This window comes from Heteronotia binoei, chromosome 1, assembly GCF_032191835.1.
Source record: "Heteronotia binoei isolate CCM8104 ecotype False Entrance Well chromosome 1, APGP_CSIRO_Hbin_v1, whole genome shotgun sequence".
In the NCBI taxonomy this organism is placed as follows: domain Eukaryota; kingdom Metazoa; phylum Chordata; class Lepidosauria; order Squamata; family Gekkonidae; genus Heteronotia; species Heteronotia binoei.
Window position 1 is genome coordinate 249,257,471 of NC_083223.1, and position 21,605 is coordinate 249,279,075.

The 21,605-nt window shown below is 45.9% G+C and overlaps 3 protein-coding genes across 6 annotated transcripts in view; 1 reads left to right on the forward strand and 2 right to left on the reverse strand.

Annotated features, from left to right (window-relative positions):
* RELA (RELA proto-oncogene, NF-kB subunit) overlaps positions 1-21,605 on the reverse strand; it is a 542,238-nt gene that overhangs the window by 363,006 nt on the left and 157,627 nt on the right. The window lies entirely within an intron of this gene.
* Positions 5,597-7,333, forward strand: CHRM1 (cholinergic receptor muscarinic 1). Its single transcript, XM_060260123.1, has one exon. It carries the CDS (start codon positions 5,686-5,688, stop codon positions 7,312-7,314), a length of 1,629 nt encoding a protein of 542 aa, XP_060116106.1. The 5' UTR covers positions 5,597-5,685; the 3' UTR covers positions 7,315-7,333.
* DPF2 (double PHD fingers 2) overlaps positions 16,889-21,605 on the reverse strand; it is a 40,130-nt gene continuing 35,413 nt past the window's right edge. For all 4 annotated transcript variants that reach the window (XM_060251726.1, XM_060251718.1, XM_060251710.1 and 1 more), the window contains one exon: positions 16,889-20,549. In XM_060251726.1, the coding sequence (XP_060107709.1) occupies positions 20,473-20,549 (77 nt within the window). In that variant the 3' untranslated portion in view covers positions 16,889-20,472. The remainder of the gene's footprint in view (positions 20,550-21,605) is intronic.

A 21,605-nucleotide genomic window follows, 5' to 3' on the forward strand; every position in this document is an offset into this window, starting at 1 on the left:
CTTGTTTCCAGTCAATAATGCCAGCTGTGTATCTTAGAACTGGAACAGCCTGTGTGTTAATTGCCGTTATCATGTTGAGTCCATTTAATTTTGTTCACAATATCTTTTAAACTCTTTGGTAGTACTCCTTGGTTGTATTTTTCTTAACAAGGCTTTGTTTGTGTGCGATGTCAGTTTCCAACTGATCTCCAGCTGGCAGAGATCAGCTCCCCTGGAGAAAATGGCAGCTTTGCAGGGTGGACTCTATGGCATTGTACCATGCTGAGGCCCCTCCCCTCTCCAAACCCCACTGTGAAGATGAAGATGAAGATATTGGATTTATATCCCGCCCTCCACTCCAAAGAGTCTCAGAGCGGCTCACAATCTCCTTTACCTTCCTCCCCCACAACAGACACCCTGTGAGGTGGGTGGGGCTGGAGAGGGCTCTCACAGCAGCTGCCCTTTCAAGGACAACCTCTGCCAGAGCTATGGCTGACCCAAGGCCATTCTAGCAGGTGCAAGTGGAGGAGTGGGGAATCAAACCCGGTTCTCCCAGATAAGAGTCCGCACATTTAACCACTACACCAAACTGGTGTCTCCCAGATCCACCCCCAAAATCTCCAGGTATTTTCCAACACAGAGCTGGCAAGCCAAGGTCTGTTCTCCAGGAATTACAACTGCTCTCCAGACTACAAAGGTTAGTTTCCCTGGAGGATATGGCAGCCTAAGAGAGCAGATTCTATGACTTCACATCTCCCCTGAGATCACTTCCCTCCCCAAACCTCAGGTACCATCCCCCAGTTCTCCAGGTATTTCCCAAGCCAGAGTTGACAACCCTAAATGGGAGGGAGAATCAATAGAAATTGCTGCCTTCAGGGCTTTTTTCATAGAAAAAGCTCATCAGGAACTCATTTGCATATTAGGCCACACACCCTGACATCAAGCCAGCCAGAACCGCGTTCCTGCTCAAAAAAAGCTCAGGCTGCCCTCTCCCTCCAACAGAAATGCCATTCCATCAGAGAAACCTCTGGTTGGATCCACACAATTATTTTGCCTTTTTGAAAACAATATACTGTCTCTATCCAGAATAAGGTTTCTAGTGTTATGGGCAGCTCCCCAAATATGAACAGACCATAAATACCAGGGACAGGCAGTAGACCACACAGAAGCATCTGGCATGTGCAGGTGCAGCTTCCAGAGAGGAGGCATGCCTTCCTGCTAAGTTCAGTTTCCTTCCCTACGTAAGACCTCTCTGGAAAAATAAACGAGATCTCTTTCAAGGTGCCTCCAAGGTGCTAAAAGGCAGTGTTTGAACATGCAAAACATTAATATTGACACAAGGGTAAGCCACAGAGAACAGAAACTGCAGAAGACGTTAGAAAGGGACCACTGGCAGCTTCCTCCCACGCTACCATTATCGTCTTCTGTGCAGTGGGGGAAACCAAAAAGAGGACCAGCACCAAAGGAGGCTGTGGGAAGGGAGGCAATGACATGGCAGCAGCCAGGCTGAGTCCTTTTCCCTGTATGGAGGGCTTTCAGGTAGGACTGATTTCATTCCTTGGTTACAGTTTTACATAATGAGGGTTTCAGTTTCCTCAGCACAGGAAAACCTAGAGGGCCACTCCTTGAGCTTTTGTCTCAGACAGAAAGCCCATGAATGGGAATACAGTCCACATAGCCAAGACTGGATCTACATGTTTTTTGAGGGGGGGGTCAAAATTAAAAAATGGTGCCCCCTTATGGGCCATTCTCTCTTATGGTCCCATAGAATACAATGGACTCCATGTCCAATTTGGTCCCCCCCCACACTGTCAGCACCCGGGGCAAGCACCCCCTTCTGCCCCCCTCCCTAGATCTGGCCTTGCACATAGCTGTCATGTGGAATAGTGGCTAGAGTGTCAGACTGAGATGGGACACACACAGTCCACTCTGCTTTAAAGCTTTCTGGAGAGCCAGTTTGGTGTAGTGGTTAAGTGTGCGGACTCTTATCTGGGAGAACCGGGTTTGATTCCCCACTCCTCCACTTGCACCTGCTAGCATGGCCTTGGGTCAGCCATAGCTCTGGCAGAGGTTGTCCTTGAAAGGGCAGCTGCTGTGAGAGTTCTCTCCAGCCCCACCCACCTCACTGGGTGTCTGTTGTGGGGGAGGAAGGTAAAGGAGATTGTGAGCCGCTCTGAGACTCTTTGGAGTGGAGGGCGGGATATAAATCCAATATCATCTTCTTCTTCTGGGTGACCTTAGGCCAGTGCCGTTCTCTCTCAGCTTACCTCATAGAGGTTTTTTGAGGCTAAAAAGGTGAAGAAGGAAAGCCCTGAATGCTGTCCTGTGCTCCTTAGTGGAAGGGCAGAAAGCAAGCACGACCCCAAGACTGCTTCCATGAGAAAACCATCACAATGGGCTACATGTTGAACTCAATTTTTCAACAATTCCAGAGAAGTAGCCATGTTAGTCTGAGGTGGCAAAAATAAATGGGCACCTTAAAGGAGGATTAATGGGCCATGAAATACAGGAAATACAAGGCAAGATATAATTATGTAAAATTCAAATGTAAAAGAAGAATAATTCTGAGCAGTCCTTGGTGATAATACAGTCACTCTTTGTTCTCTAAGCTGATCAACACTCCTAAATGGCTGAGGGATCCCAGATACTTGTTTGGGCTTTAGGAGATACAGTCAAACATCTTTCGGAATATGTAGTCAAACACTGAAACCTCCTGGTTAAAACAATTTTATTGGTAACATATGGTAATAAATCTATTTCTTACATCTTTAAAAACTTCTTTTATCTACCTCATATATATCTTTCTACTCACCCCTCCCCCCGTTACTTGACCCCCGCCGGTGTTATTTACTTAAAATGCAAATATTTAACTATTAAAACAAAAAAATATATTCTTCTTTTTAAAAATTAATCATTATCAAAAATTGTCCAATGTCCTTTTATTTTCCACTCTTTTTCTACATATCTTCTAAACTTTTTCCACTCCATCTTAAAAACTTCTAAATCATAGTCTCTTAATATTCTTATTAATTTGTCCATTTCACTCCATGTCATAACTTTTATCATCCAATCCCATTTCTTTGGGATTTTTTCTTGCTTCCACAACTGCGCATATAATGTCCTAGCAGCTGAAAGCAAGTACCAAATTACAGTTCTATCTTCTTTTGGAAATTTTTCCATTTGTAATCCCAATAGAAAAGTCTCTGCAACTTTCTTGAATTCATATCCCAAGATCTTAGAAATTTCTTGCTGAATCATCTGCCAATACTTTTTTGCTCTTTCACAAGTCCACCACATATGGTAGAAAGAACCTTCATGTTTTTTACACTTCCAGCATCTGTCTGGCATCTTATTGTCCATCTTTGCCAATTTTTTAGGAGTCATATACCACCTATACATCATTTTAAAACAGTCCTCTTTAATACTATGGCACGTTGAGAGCTTCATAGAATTCTTCCACAAGTATTCCCAAGTTTCCATCTGTATTTCTTTATTTACATTAATTGCCCATTTAATCATTTGTAGTCAAACACTGAAGCCTCCTTTAGAGGTCCTTTTACTGGAGAATGGTGATTTTCAGGCCAACAACTGAGTGTCCTGGTAGATGAAAATTGTTATGTATGAGAATCCATGTTGTACCAATGGTGTTCCTGTCTGGCTCATTGGAGTCTGAAGGACTGAGCTTGGGGACTTGGGAACAATGGGCAGTAGGATCCAAATCCAAACTGCCCTGCTCCAATCACAGGCCCCCTGCTGGTTTGAAGGACCTAATAATGTGCTTGCATGGGAACCCAGCTGACCCAGCGGGCCCCGTTCTCCAGTCTTGTTAGTGCAGCCACCTAACATGCTGTACTCAATAAAGGGCTTGTTATCACTTCCACCTCGCCTCTTCAATGCCTAAGAACCCACTATGTTATAAAAATGCTGGTCTCTTATGTTAGATTTGTATCTCTTTGTCCTGATAGATTAGACTGAGCAGTTTGTCCTAATGTAGAAAGCAGGAGGACTTTTTTATATATATGACAGTTGAGCCCAAGATAGTGTGTAGTTGATGTTATTAGGTCTTGTATTTCCCAAATTGATATGGGGACAGAGTTGGCATCTTAGTCTGTTGCAGTAAGGCCTAGCCCCTTGGTATGTGCCTATGTTACATAGTCCACTGTTGATAGCGAGAAGCTGAAATCCGTCGGAGTGTGAAATGTAGCTCATGAGGTTTGAGAGGCATTGCAGGATTGTTTATGCACAAGGAGGCACCTCAATTCACATCACCCTGTTCTGTTTCTCTCTCTCTCTGGATTCAGCTACTGTTTTTCTGAACCTCTTTCCGCTGATTTTGGGACACGTGTGTGCTGATTTCATCACACAGCAAGGGATATTTTCAAACATTTATATGAAAATGCAATAATGTGATGGACATGGAGTGATTGGCTGAACTATTTTGGAGTAAGCAAAAGGTTATAACTGGAGTTTCTCAGCTTCTAGCAACGGATCAGACAGGCAGAAGACGGAGCAGAAGAAGCAGGAACACAGGGAAGGAGGAGACAAGCCTCAGAAGCTGGGGGTTTTGAAGGAGGGTTGGTTCAGAAGAATGTGGGTGGGATAAGAAACAGGCAGGCAGTCAGCATAGTGTAATGGTTAGAGTATTGGATTAGGATCTTGGAGACTCAGATTCAAATCTGCACTCTTCCATGAAAGTTTGCTGGGTGACTTTGGGCCAGTCACTCTCAGCCTAATCTCTTTCCCAGGGCTGTTGTGGTTGTGAGGATGGAATGTGTGTGTGTGTGGGGGGAGACTATGCCTTGGAAGAAAGATGGAGTTAAAATTAAATAAATTAATAAGAACTATTCAGGTGAGGAGAGTTATTCACAACATGTTTTGTCTTGGGTTGAAAGACTTCTAATTTTTTGTTTTCAGAACATTATCTGAGGTAAGCCTGTGGCAGAGCTAAAATACCGTTGGGAACTTTAGAGGGGAATAGACACCTTCTTGTCTATTTAATTTTTATCCTGCCAAAGTCTGTCTTCCAAACCAAGCAGGGATCTGCCAACCATAGCAGGCAGGACTGGAAGCTTGTACACAAAACGTGAGACTGCAGGCAGAGAATCTTGTTAGGAATGGCCATCTTTCTTCATGCCTAATTGTTCCATTGTATATCTCATGGAACAGGGCTGTTTTTATTATTTAAACATATTTCAAATACATTTATCACCCTTTTCTTCTTTTGGGCAAGGACTCAAAGTGGTTTGTGCAATAGGATGTGTGCATCTTATACACAGAGATGCACAAACAGTATCGCACACAAAGCCCTCTGGATCCCTGCCTAGTTCTCTCACTTTGACGAGGCTTCCCACTTAGTTTACAAAAGGTCATGGCCAAGTAAATAAATTAAGAGATGACTCCTTTTTTTCCCAGAGGAGAGAATAAAGAGTCTCAAAAAAAGTTAGCCTCTTCAGAGAACTTGAATTGGGCTAGTGAACATAATTGTACAAGGAAGCTGATTTTTTTTTTTTTTAATTGCAGTGTTGATATATCTCGTGATGTGTTCAACAAGGACAAACTCCGTCATGACCCACAGTACTTTATTTCACTTCTGGATTTGCTTTCTCATGTGAGACTGTGCTCTTCAGTTGAAGATCAGATTCTGCACTGTCACTCTGTCTGCCTTCTGTGGTTACTCATCAGGAAAGAACTTGGTCCCACACACTCATGTGGCTGTTGTTCTGCGATCCTTTCTTGGAAGGTAGCAAGGAGAGAAATCGTAGAGTCACCATGAACCTATCAGATGTCCCACTAGGCCACAATAGTTCCCTGGATGTACAAGGCACACCAACAGAAGCAGGCCACTCCCTTTGGGAGATGGTCTTGATTGTCGTGACGACAGGCATTCTCTCATTGGTCACGGTTCTGGGAAACCTGCTGGTGATGGTCTCCTTCAAGGTCAACCGAGAGTTGAAGACAGTCAATAACTACTTCCTGCTTAGCCTTGCTGGTGCTGACCTCATTATTGGGGCAATCTCAATGAACCTGTACACCACATACATTGTCATGGGACAATGGGTAATGGGCAGTGTGGCCTGTGACCTGTGGTTGGCCCTAGACTACGTGGCCAGCAATGCCTCTATTATGAACCTCCTGGTCATCAGCTTTGACCGCTACTTCTCTATCACCCGTCCCCTCACCTATAGAGCCAAGCGAACACCCAAGAGAGCAGCTGTTATGATAGGTCTGGCTTGGGTTATCTCATTTGTCCTGTGGGCACCTGCCATCTTGTTTTGGCAGAACGTGGTCGGAGAGCGAACAGTCCCTGAGAATGACTGCTACATTCAATTCCTCTCAGTGCCCATCATCACATTTGGAACAGCCATTGCTGCCTTCTATCTCCCTGTCACCATCATGGCGGTCCTCTACTGGAGAATCTACCAAGAGATCCAAAAGAGAGCTAAGGAGCTCACTGGATTACAGGCCTCGGAGTTCAAGAGTAACCCACGGGTAGCTTCCAAAACAACCCAAAATGGTGGCAGCGGCAGCAGTAGCAGCTCAGAAAGGTCACATCCCGCCACCTCTCCAGCTGTGGCAATCGTCCCCATGAAGGTTTGTTGTTTCCCTGGACAGAAGACCAAAGGCACCTACTTAGATCGAAGCAGCAATGGTAGTTGGAACACCACAGAGGAAGAGGAGGTGGAGGAGGCCTCTGCTGATTCCTTGACTTCATCTGAAGGAGAGGAACAACCCTTCGAAGTTCACTCTATATGCTCAGTGGTAATCCGGCTCCCTATGATCAGTACTGTGATGCAGCCACCAAGGGAAATAGAGTACCAAGATCCCAAGGCAGCTGCCAAGAGGGACTGGGTTGGAGAAAAGGGCCGGGTAGCGATCCCCAAACAACCTCCAAATGGGGACAAGAGACTCAAAAAAGCAATGATACCCCTAAGGGATAAGACACAGGAAGAGACCAAAAGGCAAATCCCGAGGAGGAGGAGGAAGAACCATCTCTCCAAGCGGAAGACCCTCTCGCTGGTGAAAGAGAGGAAGGCAGCCCGAACGCTCAGTGCAATCTTGTTGGCTTTCATCATTACCTGGACACCCTACAACATCATGGTGCTTGTGTCTACTTTCTGCCAGGACTGCATCCCCCCAGCCCTGTGGAAATTTGGCTACTGGCTTTGCTATGTCAACAGCACTGTCAACCCAATGTGCTATGCTCTGTGCAACAGGTCCTTCCGAACGACATTCCGGATGCTGCTGCAGTGTCACTGGAATCAGCATCATTGGAGGAAGATGCCCAAGAAGATGCCCAAGAAGATGCCGATCTCCTGTGCTGTGTCTGGCTGCTGAGCAGAACATAAATGCCCAAACAGTGAGTATAGAGTCAGCAAATGGGAGGGAGTTGAAAAGCACTGCCCGTATTAGGAGTGGGTATACTTAAGAAAGATAGTAATATGTAATATGTAAAGCATCTCTACAACATTAAAATCCTTTACGGCACTGAGCAAATTCATATTGTATAGTTGTTCTAAGATTCAGGAGGCAGATTTTTTTTCATATGATGTGCCTAGCTGGATCAAATCAGTAGTCCCTCTGGACTTTAATAGCAGCCAGCCAAAGATGAGGAGGGGCCGTGGCTCAGTAGTAGAGGACCTGCTTGGCATGCAGATGATCCCAGGTTCAAGTCCCAGCATCTCCCATTAAAAGGATCAGATCTGAAGTTATGTGAGATTCTAGAGAGCTGCTGGCAGCCAAAACCAAATCTGACTCAGTATATGACAACTTCATGTGACTCTGGGAAATTCACAAGCAGGGCATGAAGACATCATCCCTTGTTGCCATTTGTCATGAGAATTTGGTAGGGCATTAGGCCACACCCCCTGACATCACCATTGTTTCACAGGGTACTCATTTGCATATTAGAAGAAGAAGAAGATATTGGATTTATATCCCGCCCTCCACTCCGAAGAGTCTCAGAGCGGCTCACAATCTCCTTTACCTTCCTCCTCCACAACAGACACCCCGTGAGGTGGGTGGGGCTGAGAGGGCTCTCACAGCAGCTGCCCTTTCAAGGACAACCTCTGCCAGAGCTATGGCTGACCCAAGGCCATGCTAGCAGGTGCAAGTGGAGGAATGGGGAATCAAACCCAGTTCTCCCAGATAAGAGTCCGCACACTTAACCACTACACCAAACTGGCTCTCCAGTTAGAGGCCACACCCTCTGACAGCAAGGCAGCTGGAACTGTGTTCCCGTGTGTTCCTGATCAAAAAAACCTCTGGAATTTGAAATTCAGGGCTAAACTGCCTCTAAACATGGAGGTTCCATTGCCAACACTTGTTTTAACTGACCTCTCTCCATTTAAGGTTTTAAGAACTATTCTTTTGGATTTGGAGCAGAGGTCCATTTTGCCCAGCATTCAACTTACAGGAAAAGCCCCCAAGCAGAACAGGAATCAAACTCCCTTCCACGGCTGTCTATCCCTAGTAGCTGGTGTTCACAGGTAGACTTCCTCAGGACTTGTAAGAACTACTCAGCTATTATAGCTAACACCTGCTGAGATCTATGTTTCTGCTCACTTGTGTAATCATATTTAATGAATGGCCACTACAGCATCTTATGACAGTGATGTGTTAATTTTGCATTTGCTGGGAAAGTGGTTTCTTCTGTCCGTCCTAACCTATTATCAATTAATTCATGGGTGACTGCTATTTTGAGAGGACAAAAACATTCCCTTTTCTACCCCAATCATAATTTTATAAACCTCATGCTTCTCCTCCTCCCCAAAGTTCAAAACACAGTTTATCCTTTCTTTACAAGGAAAGATACTCTAATCCCTTGATCATTTCAGTTGCTTTTACTCATAACTCAACATCATAAGTGGAGGTCAAAATATACACACTGGTCAGTGCTACCTAGCTAGTGGACTACACAGACCAACTGAACAGGACCAACAGAACAGGACACAGAGACCATGGCTTGCGTCCTGGTACTGAAATTCAGAGGTTTACTGCCTTTGAGTGTGTAAGAACCAGAGAGGATTGTGAGGCACTCCAAAGGGATTTGTCAAGGCTGGGCGAGTGGGCTTCAATGTGGCAAATGAGGTTCAATGTGGCAAAGTGCAAAGTAATGCACATTGGGGCCAAAAATCCTAACTATAAATACAAGTTGATGGGGTGTGAACTGGCGGAGACTGACCAAGAGAAAGATCTTTGAGTCATGGTAGATAACTCACTGAAAATGTCAAGACAGTGAGCGATTGCAATAAAAAAGGCCAACGCCATGCTGGGAATTATAAGGAAGGGATTGAAAATAAATCAGCCAGTATCATAATGCCCCTGTATAAATCAATAGTGCGGCCTCATTTGGAATACTGTGTACAATTCTGGTCACCATACCTCAAAAAAGATATTATAGCATTGGGAAAAGTGCAGGAAAGGACAACTAGAATGATTAAAGGGTTGGAACACTTTCCCTATGAAGAAAGGTTGACATGCTTGGGGCTCTTTAGCTTGGAGAAACGTCGACTAAGGGGTAACATGATAGAGGTTTAACAAGATTATGCATGGGATGGAGAAAGTAGAGAAAGAAGTACTTTTCTCCCTTTCTCACAATACGAGAACTCATGGACATTCAATGAAATTGCTGAGCAGTCAGGTTAGAACGGATAAAAGGAAGTACTTCTTCACCCAAAGGGTGATTAACTCATGGAATTCACTGCCACAGGTGGTGGCAACTACAAGCCTAGACTGCTTCAAGAGGGGACTGGATAAGCATATGGAGCAGAGGTCCATCAGTGGCTATTAGCCACAGCTTATTGTTGGAACTCTTTGTCTGAGGCAGTGATGCTCTGTATTCTTGATGCTTGGGGGGGCACAGTGGGAGAGCTTAAAGTGTCCTGGCCCCACTGGTAGACCTCTTGATGGCACTTGGGGTTTTTTGGCCACTGTGTGACACAGACTATTGGACTGGATGGGCCATTGGCCTGATCCAACATGGCTTCTCTAATGTTCTTATGTAAGTTCCCCTGAGTGTGAAAGTTCCCTTTAGTCACCATGGGTTGCTGTCCCTGATAGACTTATCCTTACTGAATCTGCCTAACCCCATTTTTAAAGCCATCTATGCCTTCTGGGTAGCAATTGACCATGCAGGGCAAGATCCTGACAAAACTTTTCTTACCTTGTTTATCGTTTCCCCCAGCTTTTCTGAGGACAGGCAGCCACAGAACTCTTCGCAGGGACAGACAGGATCCCTATGGCCATAAAAAAAACCCTCCTTTGCAAGAAGGATGTATCTACAGCCTGGGGGCAGAAGCAGCGTACTCCAGGACCCACCGTTTGAACTTCTCAGAGGCACCAGTCATGTTTCAGAGCCACTGCACTGTGAGTTTTTTCCAAGGATGGCCCTGCTCACCTCAAACTGTGCTTAAGGACCGAGGGGACAGGAATAGTCATGGGTGGAAGATATATACCACCACCCCACACACACACAGGTTTCAAGGTTTGCCTCTCAATAGTGGGAACAAAACTCATTCCAGGAGCTAAGGAGTACTGGATAACATTTGCTGCTGCCGTAGAGGTTCTTGCTTCTAATCTCCGTTCTTCAGGAGCTGAGTTTGGACTATAGTAAAACACACGGATGGACTCTTGTGCTAAAATCCAGAGAATTTCAAGGGCTGTTTCACAGCTGTAGAGGTCCTAGTTCTGCCCCCAAACTAAGCTTGTGATGCACCAAGGCAAACATGACTCGTGGGTTGCCAGTTGCTTGCCATTGCCTGTGTTATTGCAGTCCCAGGGTGGCAGCTAGAACTAAAGACTTCTCAAGCACAATACAGCATCTTCTTGATGGTTCAGCAGGCCCAGTGCCGAATCCAGCTTGGCTGCACCAGAAACACCTGAACGCACAGACTTTCATTTACCTTCCACCATTAGCTGACCCCACATTTGAGCAAAGGGCACATTTCTTTGTGGTGTGAACAGACCTTAAGCTTTTTGAGGGCATCCTAAAAGGAGTCTAATCTAACCAGCAAATCTCTGAGTGGGAGCCCCACCATAGATGCTGTTTCCCCCACCAGAAGGATGAGCAGGCTTCTGAATCCTGATATAGAAAAGACTAGATAATTACACTGTAGGCAGTCAGTAAAAATATAGCTTGCTATGCACCGGTTCACACATGCAGGCACCAATGTTCCCTCCAAGCTGCAGTGTCTTGTGAGCAAAAATTCTACTTTGTGAACTACTGGCATTAAAGTTGTGAGCTACTGCATAAATTATTGTGCTCTGGGGTCATCCTTCCTGAGCTAAGACAAAAATGTGTGAGCTGGGGGCTAAAAATCTGTGAGCTAGCTCACGCTAACTCAGCTTAGAGGGAATACCGGGGGGTACAAATCCCTGGATTAGTGGCAGCTGAGTGCAGGAGCCAACCCAAATGAAGACTAGTTTATGTGTGCAGCAAGAGGGATGTGACAGTCGAGTGGGCTGAACCAACACAGGGGACAGTTCTTATTTTTGAGTGCTTCTCAGGGGCAGATTGGCTCTTTAATTTACAGGGATATTTCCCACTGGCCTACTAACCTACTAGTGGCTGGAAAATAAAGCCCTACCCTGTCAATGCACTTGACTCATCCAGCTATGTCAGAATTCTGAAAGTGCCCAAAGGCAATAAAAGAGGGAGAGCTGGCATAGGAAAATCAGCCAGTGGGAGAAGGCTTAAGCATCAAAATGCTGTTTTTCTGCTGCAAATCACCCACCCCCACTTCACAGTTATTCAACACTCAAGTTCCTGGTCCCACAGTATTGAGGGTCTATAGAAAAAATCTTCTGTCCATTTTGCCGGCTTTACATTCATTCCAGTATTTTTAAAGAACAGTTTCCCTCCTATGTTAGCACAAGAACCTTTCAATGTTAGCACAAGTTCTTCCAAAAAAAAAAGAGAGAGAGAGAGCGCAGAAAGGGCTGTGGAAGGCACATGTAATTAACCTCCTGCAGACCTGAGATTCTGGTTACAGACTTTGTGTGTTTAATGGGTCTGGGTTTGCTTTAACTTCAAGGCACACAGTATGCATAGGCTCTGCTGACCACAACTCTCTTAAATAAAAAGATTTAATTTATTTTTAAAAAGACTATTTATTTCGTTTTCAGGTGCCTTCAAAGGAGCCTTTCAAGGTTTGTTGGTATCAGAGCTGAATCAATGTTAACTGAGCTCGAAAATGAACAAAATTTCTAAGATTTGTGACTCTAAGACACTTAAAATTGTGCTATGTCCTATTAGAGCACATAAAGGTAGAGATAGGTGGCAATGTGAAAAATGCAATGCAGTATAACTTGCTTTTTTCCCTTATTAAAAATTCATGGTTAGCATTATTGTGATATTATAAAAATAGCAAATGATGGAGAATAACTATTTAAAAGTTTTTAGCAAGCAATTTAGGAGAAAAGTGAATTTGCTAGACACCAGGTGATACAATCACCATCTTCAGGGACTTGAAGGGCCGTCATATAGAGGATGGTGCAGAGTTGTTTCCTGTTGCCCCAGAAGGTCGGACCAGAACCAGCGGGTTGAAATTAAATCAAAAGAATTTTCAGCTAAACGTTAGGAAGAACTTCCTGTCCTGACCGAATGGCTTCTCAGTGGAACAGGCTTCCTCGGGTGGTGGTAGGCTCTCCTTCTTTGGGGGTTTTTAAGCAAAGGCTAGATGGCCATCTGACAGCAATGCTGATTCTATGGATTAGGCAGATCATGGGATGGAGGGCAGGAAGGATTGCATTAGTGCTTAGTTCTTGTGGCCCTTCCTCACATATCCAGGGAAATGCTGATTGCCACATTGGGGTCAGACAGCAATTTTTCTCCAATCCAGTTTGACAAGGGATCCTGGAGGGTTTGTTGTTGTTGTTTTTGCCATCTTCTGGGCATGGAGCAGAAGTCACTGTGGGGGGGGAGGTATTTGAGGATTCCCTGCATTGTGCAGGGGGTTGGATTAGATGACCCTAGAGGTCCCTTTCCATCTCTATAATTCTATGACTCCCTCGTTTCAGCTGCATTTGACTTGATCTGCTTTTGTGCCTCATTCACAGACCTCTGCCTCCACCACAACTGGGCTATCCCATTTCCTGTCCAAAAGGGAAATTGTTTTGCTGCTATTAACCTGCTTCAAGGCAGAAAAGTCAGGCTGCTAAGGCCCTGAAAGGATTTTGCAGCTAATAATGTTAGGCTTGCCTTTTGTATTGACTAGCAATGAAATTGGGGGAAACTGGGAAACTCCATGTGTCACATTGTGAAGGGAGAGGTCATATATCCATTTATTTATTATTTACTAAAAAGACACCAGCCCTGAGCTGGATAGCTCAGGCTAGCCCAATCTCATCAGATCTCAGGAGCTAAGCAGAGTCAGTCCTGGCAAGCATTCGGATGGGAAACTTCCAAGGAATACCAGGGCTGTGACACAAAGGCAGACAAAGGCAAACCACCTCTGAACAATTGTTGCCTTGAAAATCTCCCAGGGTCATCCTAGGTCAATAGGGACTTGACACACTTTCCACCACCAGACAGACTTGAAATTAAAAGTCCAGGGATGTGGATGAAGCCCAAAGTTTTGACAGAGCTGAGTTCACCTGGTTTCTGGAAGGACCAGGGTGTCAGCCCAGCACAGGAGTTGTGCTTTAAACACACACACACACACACAACTCATACCTTGCTTTACTGACAGTTGCTCTGAAAGCATAAACACCCCAGCAGGACACACACACAACAAATACAGGCTGACTGGTTTCCTTTGTTCACTTGGTAGTGTTAGCCAAAGGCTGAGAGGCTCATACTTCCGGACCTAATAACAAATCCAGGGGAGCAAGAGGTAGTCTCCTCACCAGCTGACTAAGTCACTACCTGAACATCTTATTAAAGCACCATTCAGTACATGGTTGGTCATGTGTGCCTATTAGTTTGATTTCAAAACATCTGAGGCCAGCTTGTTTTTCTAAATTAAAATTGTAGGAAGAACAAGGCCTCCGGTTTTAATTTAGAGAAACAAGCAAGGCTCTGTTGTTTTGAAATATCTGAAAGTAGTAGGTGCCGATCAATGTTCCCTCTAAGCTGTGGAGTCTTGTGAGCAAAAATTCTACTGTGTTACTGGTCTTAAAGTTGTGAGCTACTGCATAAATTTGCTCGGGGGCCATTTTCCCTGAGCAAAGACAAAAATGTGTGAGCCAGGAGCTAAAAAAACTGTAAGCTGGCTCACACTAACTCAGCTTAGAGGGAACACTGGTACAGATGCTTAGTTGTAAATTTAAACTTTTCAACCGTGTCAGTGATCTGGACATGCCTCCTGGCAAAGCCAGCCTAAGGACTTTTGTAGAAATGCGTTGAGCAGCCTCCTCTGAGAGAAGTTGCTACTTTTTCAGGGGTGATTGAATAATAATAATGTGAAGATTATGCAGAATCACTTGGTCTGAGTTGGAACGAATAGGAAAGAGGCAACATCACTGTGGTCAATCAGACAGAGAAGCAGCAGGCAACCTCCTCCAGGTATTTGGTGCTCACAGGGGCTTTAATTAACACAATTTCAGGAACTGCTGCATCAGAGGAAGGAAACGATAACTGCTTCTTTAAGCACTGTGCTTAGAGAGCACTAGAGATTTGCCTGGTTTGGTCAAACCGCTAACCTTGTGACCAAGATCAATGCAATTTCTATTTTAAGTAAACAAGCAAAGGTGAACAAAAGAGTCTGGGCAAAACTTAAGCAGACTTCTTCTGCCCCTTGCTGGTTGCAGGCAAGCCCTGCAGAATCCATGAATGATACCTTCTGGCAGCTGCCCTCATAGATTTTGCAAGAGGAAGCCACATGTCTCAAGCACAGCAGACAAAGAAGCATTCCCAGTCAAAGGCATCAAAAAGACTCACTGCTCCCAGGCAAAAAGGAGCAAGACCACTTGGACTGAACTGGTTACCAACTGGCAGCCTAAGAGATGTCATATACATATGAAAGCAGCCTTACAAAGAATCAAACCACTCCTTTATCAGGGTCATTACTGCAAAATAGTAGAGTCCAGCAGCGTCTTTAAGACCAACAAATTTTATTATAGCATAAGCTTTTGAGAAACAGAGCTCTCTTCATCAGATGCATCATCTGACAAAGAGAGCTATGTTTTATCAAAGATTTCAGGTTTTCACAGCTGGTATCATTAGGGTTTGTAGAATCTTTCGGGATCAAGTGCCGTGGTCTACTGGAGAAAGTTTGGAAGGAAAACTTTCTCCAGTAGAACACGGCACTTGATCCCGAAAGATTCTACAAACCCTAGAGCTATGTTTCTCAAAAGTGTATGCTGCAATAAAATTTGTTAGTTTTAAAGATGTTGCTGGAGTCTACTATTTTGCAGCAACACAATAACTCCTCTGGATCTAAGGTCATTACTGTCTACCAAGACTGGCAATGGCTCTCCAGCGTCTCGGGTGGAGGTCTTTCATGCCACTTACTACCTGACCCTTTTAACTGGAAGTGCTGGGGACTGAAACTGGGGCCTTAAGCATGCCAAGCAGATGCTCCACCAAAGGCATGGGGCTGCTTCCTGCAAGACAGAGGCTGGGTTTGAACCTACAGCCCCCACACCCAAGATGACTGCCTAAACCACTGCACCAAGGAGGCACCATCTGGCCCAGCAAGTGGCCACAAGGGATGGGAGAGCATAGAGCCTTGCTGAGGAAAAGGGGTTGGCTTTCTTATTCCCCAGCCATTTCAAGCAGGAGCAAAACAGTGGTTGGGTGTTCCAGGAGGCAGATTTAGGGGACCAGCTTGCAAACAAATGGCTGAATAGGCAAGCATTTCACTCAAGCTGCCAAGACAGTGTGGCAGAAAGTGCTGCCAAGTTGCAGCTGACTTCTGGTGACCCTGAAGGCTGGTCCTGCTTAGCTTCCGAGATCTGACAAGACCAGGCTAACCTGAACCCTCTAGGTCAGAGCACTAGGAAAGGGAGGAAGGCAATGTCTTCCTGGCCCAAAACATATTTGAATAGTGCCAGAACTCAACACCCACACACTACTTGGTGGTGGAAAGTGCTGTAAAGTCACAGCTGTCTTATGGCAACCCCCTAGGGTTTTCAAAGCAAAAGACACTCAAGAGGTGGTTTGCCATTGCCCACCTCTGCATAGTGAGCCTGGACCTTGTCAGTGGTCTCCCATCCAAGTACTATCTAGGAGTCGACCCTGCTTAGCTCCCCGGATCAAATGAGACTGAGCTAGCTCAGGTCATCCATGTCAAGGCACAAGCTACCTCCTCCTGTTTTTTATCCTAGCAAAGCCCTGTGCCCTCACTGGGAGCATTCAGAAAAGAGAAATGCCCTCTCATCTCTGAACTTCAGCAATGCAGCTGGATTTCTGCCCGTAAGCTGCAATACTGCAGACAGTCCAAGCTCTCTGCTCACGTGAGTTCGATCCCAGTGGAAGCTGGGTTCAGGTAGCCAGCTCAAGGTTGACTCAGTCTTCCATTCTTCCAAGGTCAGTAAAGTGAGTACCCAGCTTGCTGGGGGGAAAGTGTAGATGACCGGGGAAGGCAATGGCAAACCACCCCGTAAATAATAAGTCTGCTGTGAAAACGTCATGATGCAACATCACCCCAGAGTTGGAAATGACTGGTGCTTGCACAGGGGACTATCTTTACTGTAAAGGAAAAAAGACCTTTGTGAAAGAAGCTCCCTCATCATCCTGTGGTTTTTCCACAGCCACACCAACCACAGTCTATAAAAGTGACTTAAGTGAGTAAAGTGACACCCTTGGGTTACAAATCGACCTCAGTACATCCTGGCTCATTCACAGAAGCACAATCAAAAAGGTGTCTGAACAAGAGAAGCAATCTCACCTGATGTCTTTACCTATAATGTCTCGGGGGGGGGGGTGTCACAGCACTGGATTGTTGGGACAAAAACAAGAGACACCACCTGTGTAAAAATGATATTTATTCACTAATGCTTATTACAGTACCTTAAAATAAAAGAGCCAAAACACACTTCAGCTTAACCCGCTATAAAAAGATGGTGGGTGGGGTGACTCCCCAGAGAATGAAAAAGCGAAAGAACCACCAACGGAAGGAATTCCAAAACCCACAAAATCATCTGCAACATTTGGGGAGAGGAAGAAACAAAGCCACCAACTCAATGTAAAACCAGTAAGTCAGGGAGACGGGGGGGAGTGGGCAAGGGGTAGAAGCCTGGAGCAGGAATGGCAACCCAAGTGTGCAGGGGGCTACAAAACCAACTTACGGACACCACAAAAGCACAGAGTTGAGGTATTGTAGCCTAACTTCCAGCCCTTGGATGGGTTTAAATAAAAAAAGATGGAAGTCTTTTTGCTTTGCAAATGCCCAAGGAACAGAAGCATTGCAGGGCAGAGAAATGGAGGCAGGAGCATCCCTTCCCTGCCCACTGCTCATCCCAAAGCACAAAAGCATTGAAAAAAGCCAATATATGAATCCATCGCTTCACCTTTCTATTCCACCCCACCCCCATCAACTGAATTAACCTGAGCATGGAATTCCCACAATGCAGTGGGGGTTTCACACAGCTTTATTGTTTTTAACACAATCCCCCCCCCCATCAATCTATCACCCCACTACTACCCACCCAAAGGACAAGAGACTACAATAAAACATCGGTCTAAAAACAAGCCATTTTGGTGTTTTTATTATGGTAGTGAGTTTAAGACACAGGTGTGATGCTTCGAGCAAAGACATGCCCCAGCTAGGATTGGGACAGCAATTCCAATGACGCTTAGCCGAGATTTCTTAATGGGCTTTTCCCCATGTTTGTCTTCCTCACTTGTGTGTCCCTGTTGCTTGAGAGGGGGTGCTCTGTTCGCACACGTTTTACTCCTTCTAGTGGTCAATTCAATATTACATTTGGCAGATTTAAACTGCTGGCCATACAGCAATATAATATCAAATCGATCGCTAGAGGGAGAAAAACACGTGCAGAACAGAAACAAAACCCGAAGCAACAGGAACACACAAGCAAGGGAAATGAGAAAGTGGGAAAGCCCAGTGATCAACACTCCCTCCCTCCAATCTTGTCAATCTGCCCTCCCCACCCCACCCAGTTATGGGAGAAAAAAACAAGTGCAAGATTAAGGAAAGCTGGGAGGGGAGGGTGGATGCTTCCCTATGGGAGCTGTGGCCCTGAGGGGGATCTAGGAGCCTCAGTGCACAACGGCACAGACAGAAGGTCCTTCTTCATGCTTCACGTATTGAGTTTGCAGGGCCACTTATAAACCTGAAGGCCTCTAGCCCACCTGAAGAGCCTGTTCAGCAATAGGGACGGGAGGATTAAAAAGCTTTCATGCTTACCTTTTCCCCACATACCTATCCTAAGAGACCAAATCTTATCCGGTCAGACACCAATCTAACCGGCAAGAATAGCAGGGTTAGGCTTTTAACGTGAAGACAAGCCAACCGCTGGCTAGATTTGCACTCACGGCCCAGCGAGGAAAAAAATAACCACCCTCCCACTCTGACAGAGAGCCCTGAGCCATCTCACGCCACCTTCTGCAGGAAAATGGACCAGGGATAGAGAAGGATTCAAATGCTTTTTGAGAGCATGCGAGAAAATGCAAAAGGGGGCTTTGGAGGTAGGTTTGAGGTCAATTTTAGAAAAAACAGGCACATGTGTTAGTTCACTATTCCACACCACCCGGTTCCAGAGAGGCACCCTTCCTTTGCTCTCCACCACAACTCGGGGGGACTGGAGAAAATCCCATTGACAAAAACAATAATAATGGTGGGACTTCGAGAAGAGCTTCTGAAATGTCACTTGCGGGGACTGATCCTCCCAGGAAGGGACACAAAAGGCAAAAAGGGTGACAGAAGCGAAAGACAGTTTTTCTTCCGGGAAAGACGCCTCCACACGATAGGTCTGGTGAACCAGGACAGCACATCAGCTCCCACGGGGTTTTCAGCCCAAAGCAGCAAGGGTAGAAAGGAGACACTGCACACATACAAAGTGGGGAACGTGGCAAACAGACATCAAGTAAGGCTTGGACAAAAGGGGAACCCAGGCAGGCAGGTAGCCCAACTCTCATGGGCAACACTCCCTGAGAGGCACGCGACACATCAAGGGGGGTCCCGGGATGATCTCTGCAAACATCTGCTGCTAAACTGGAGGACGGAACACCATTAACAAGCTCTGCTCCTTGAGGCAAAGAGCTGCCAGCCCAAGAGGTCCTTTGCTCTTCCCAGCCAAACAAGTAACCCAATGCCCTGCAGACAGCCCCAAAACCAGCAGAACCGTGTGTGGGGTGTGTGTGTGTGTGTGGAGGGTGGAATCTATAATGCTGGCTAGAAACTGGAAAGACACCCTCCTGGATTAAAACAAACTAAAATCCCCTGCTACACTAATATGCCTGCTTGTGACTGTGGTCAACACCCCATGTGTCTGGGGGCTTACTAAAGTAGGGTGAGGAAAGCCCAGAGACCCTTTCTCTGCTCCAAGAATTGGAGGGCTTCCCCCTCCCCAATCCCACCCCACCAGAAGGCAGCCCTGAGTCAAACACACAATCTTATGTGTTTGTAAAAACATGATAGGAAGTAATGACTTTTGTTTGTTTGTTTTGTTTGTTTCTACAGGGATCCTTTGGGCCAAGGCCCAATCTCCACTAAGACGGGGTAAACCTCAAAAGATCTTCTCCAAGCACAGCCAGATGGGAGTCAATGGCCGCCCGAGCCAAGTCAAGCACTTCCTGGTTCACACCGCCGGCTTCACGGTGCTACAAGGTCATCCGGGATTCCCCTTGGGCTAGGAGGCCGTTCCTGACTGTCACACGGTTCCTTTTGCATTGCACCAGCAATCAAACCACTTCTAGGAAGAGGGAGACCAGAAAACAAAAGGACTTGGTATCCTCTTCGCCCTGCAAGGTTTTCCGGGCAAGCAGGTTGGGGTTCAAACCCAGGAAAAGAAAAAGCAGAAAAAGGGGGGGGGGGGGAGCATTCAAAGCAGCTTCCTCTTCAATTTGCCAGCCCAGCTTGCAGAGGCAGAAGCCTAAGGATGGGCTGTCAATTCAATAGCACAATGTTAGGTAAGGTGAGAAAGGTGCTTCTTCCCTTTTCCCAGCAAGCATTGCAAGGCTTCCCATCCAGGTCACTGAAGAGAAGCTTTGCTTCTACAGCATTAAGGCTGCAGATATGATGATCCTCAGCCAGGCGTGATCACCAGGATGACTCTCTGCATCTGCTCAGGGCTTGCACCTGAAACCTCCAGGTAGACTTGAGGTCTCACAGAAGAATGGGGAGGGGGAGTCCCTTCACTCCCTGGGGGCAACTGCTAAGCGAGAGAGGTTCAAGCCACGGTGGAGAGAACAACAGCGAGAGCCGGTGTGGGGAGGAGGGCCTGATCCAATTGGTGAAGGAGACGCTGACCAAAGCAGAAGGTGGTAGAAGAAAGAGTAAACCACAAAAGGAAAGACAGCCCCTGTAATGCAGCAAACAACCAAAGGTTCCTCTTTGGATCCTCCTTTCTTCTCCACTGCACCGATGCCCATCAGGAAGAGTTTTGGTTCTGATAGATGGAGGCCTTTTCCTTCAGCAAGTCCAGACACAAGTGACAGCTCCAGCTCCCTGCAGAAACCAATGGGGTGGAGACACAGAAAGACATTCAAGTCAGCAGAGGCAAACAGTTGCCAAAACAGGTACTGCTGAAATGCAGCTACTGGCTGAAAAGAAGCAGTCAGTCAAGAACACTAGCTACCAGTGTACCCTGTAAGCTGAGTTCATGTGAGCTAGCTCACAGTTTTTTTTAGCAGCCAGCTCACACATTTTTGTCTCAGCTCAGGAAAAATGGCCCCAGAGCACACTAATTTATGCAGTAGCTCACAACTTTAGTGCCAGTAGCTCACAAATTAGAATTTTTGTTCACAAGACTCCACAGCTTAGGAGTATAGCTAGCTACTTATTTACTTCATTTATACCCCCTCTTTCCTGTGGGGACCACAGCAGTTTATGTCGTTCTCAAGCATTTAATCCTCACAACAGCCTTGTGAGGCAGGTGAGGCTAACAGCGTGTGATGGCTCAAAGTCTTCCATGGTAGAGTGGGAACCAAAAGCAGGGTCCTAGTCCAGCATTCTATAATCACTGCAGCACAAGGGCTTTATAAACGTGTCATCATCCCTTTTTACTCCTATAGCAACCGGGTACGGGATGCCACCTGAGCCTTTCATTCTGACAGCCAGTGTAGTGCAGTTTCCAAACTGCCGAGCTTGTGTACATGGCTCCGAGTTCCTCAGAAGTAGCGTGGGTCCACTCAGGCATTCTCCCAAGCAAAGCAGGCCTTTATTTATAGACCTACCCACACGAGAGCACGTAGCTACGATTGTGCAGTAAAAATAAAACATTGCGTTTCCACCAGGCTGACTTAACCTTGGCTATTAATAATAACCCAAGATGGAAGTCCTGCAACACATCTTGGAAATGCTCAGATTCTGACTGTGGCTGAGCATCCAGGAGGAGAAAGAAAATGCTGGGGCTGGGGGCAACCAAGCAAGGTCAGGCACCTATGAGCCATTACTAGTCAATGATGGAACAGCATGGATGAAGAGATGGTTGTTGCTCAGGCACATGGAAGTTACATAAGTGCTTTCACTCCAAGGCTACACCAGTGCTGCCAGCAGCTCTCA

What these genes read in the sequence shown, in the direction of transcription:
- CHRM1 (XM_060260123.1), top strand. Translation starts at nt 5,686, where the DNA reads ATGTGGCTGTTGTTCTGCGATCCTTTCTTGGAAGGTAGCAAGGAGAGA.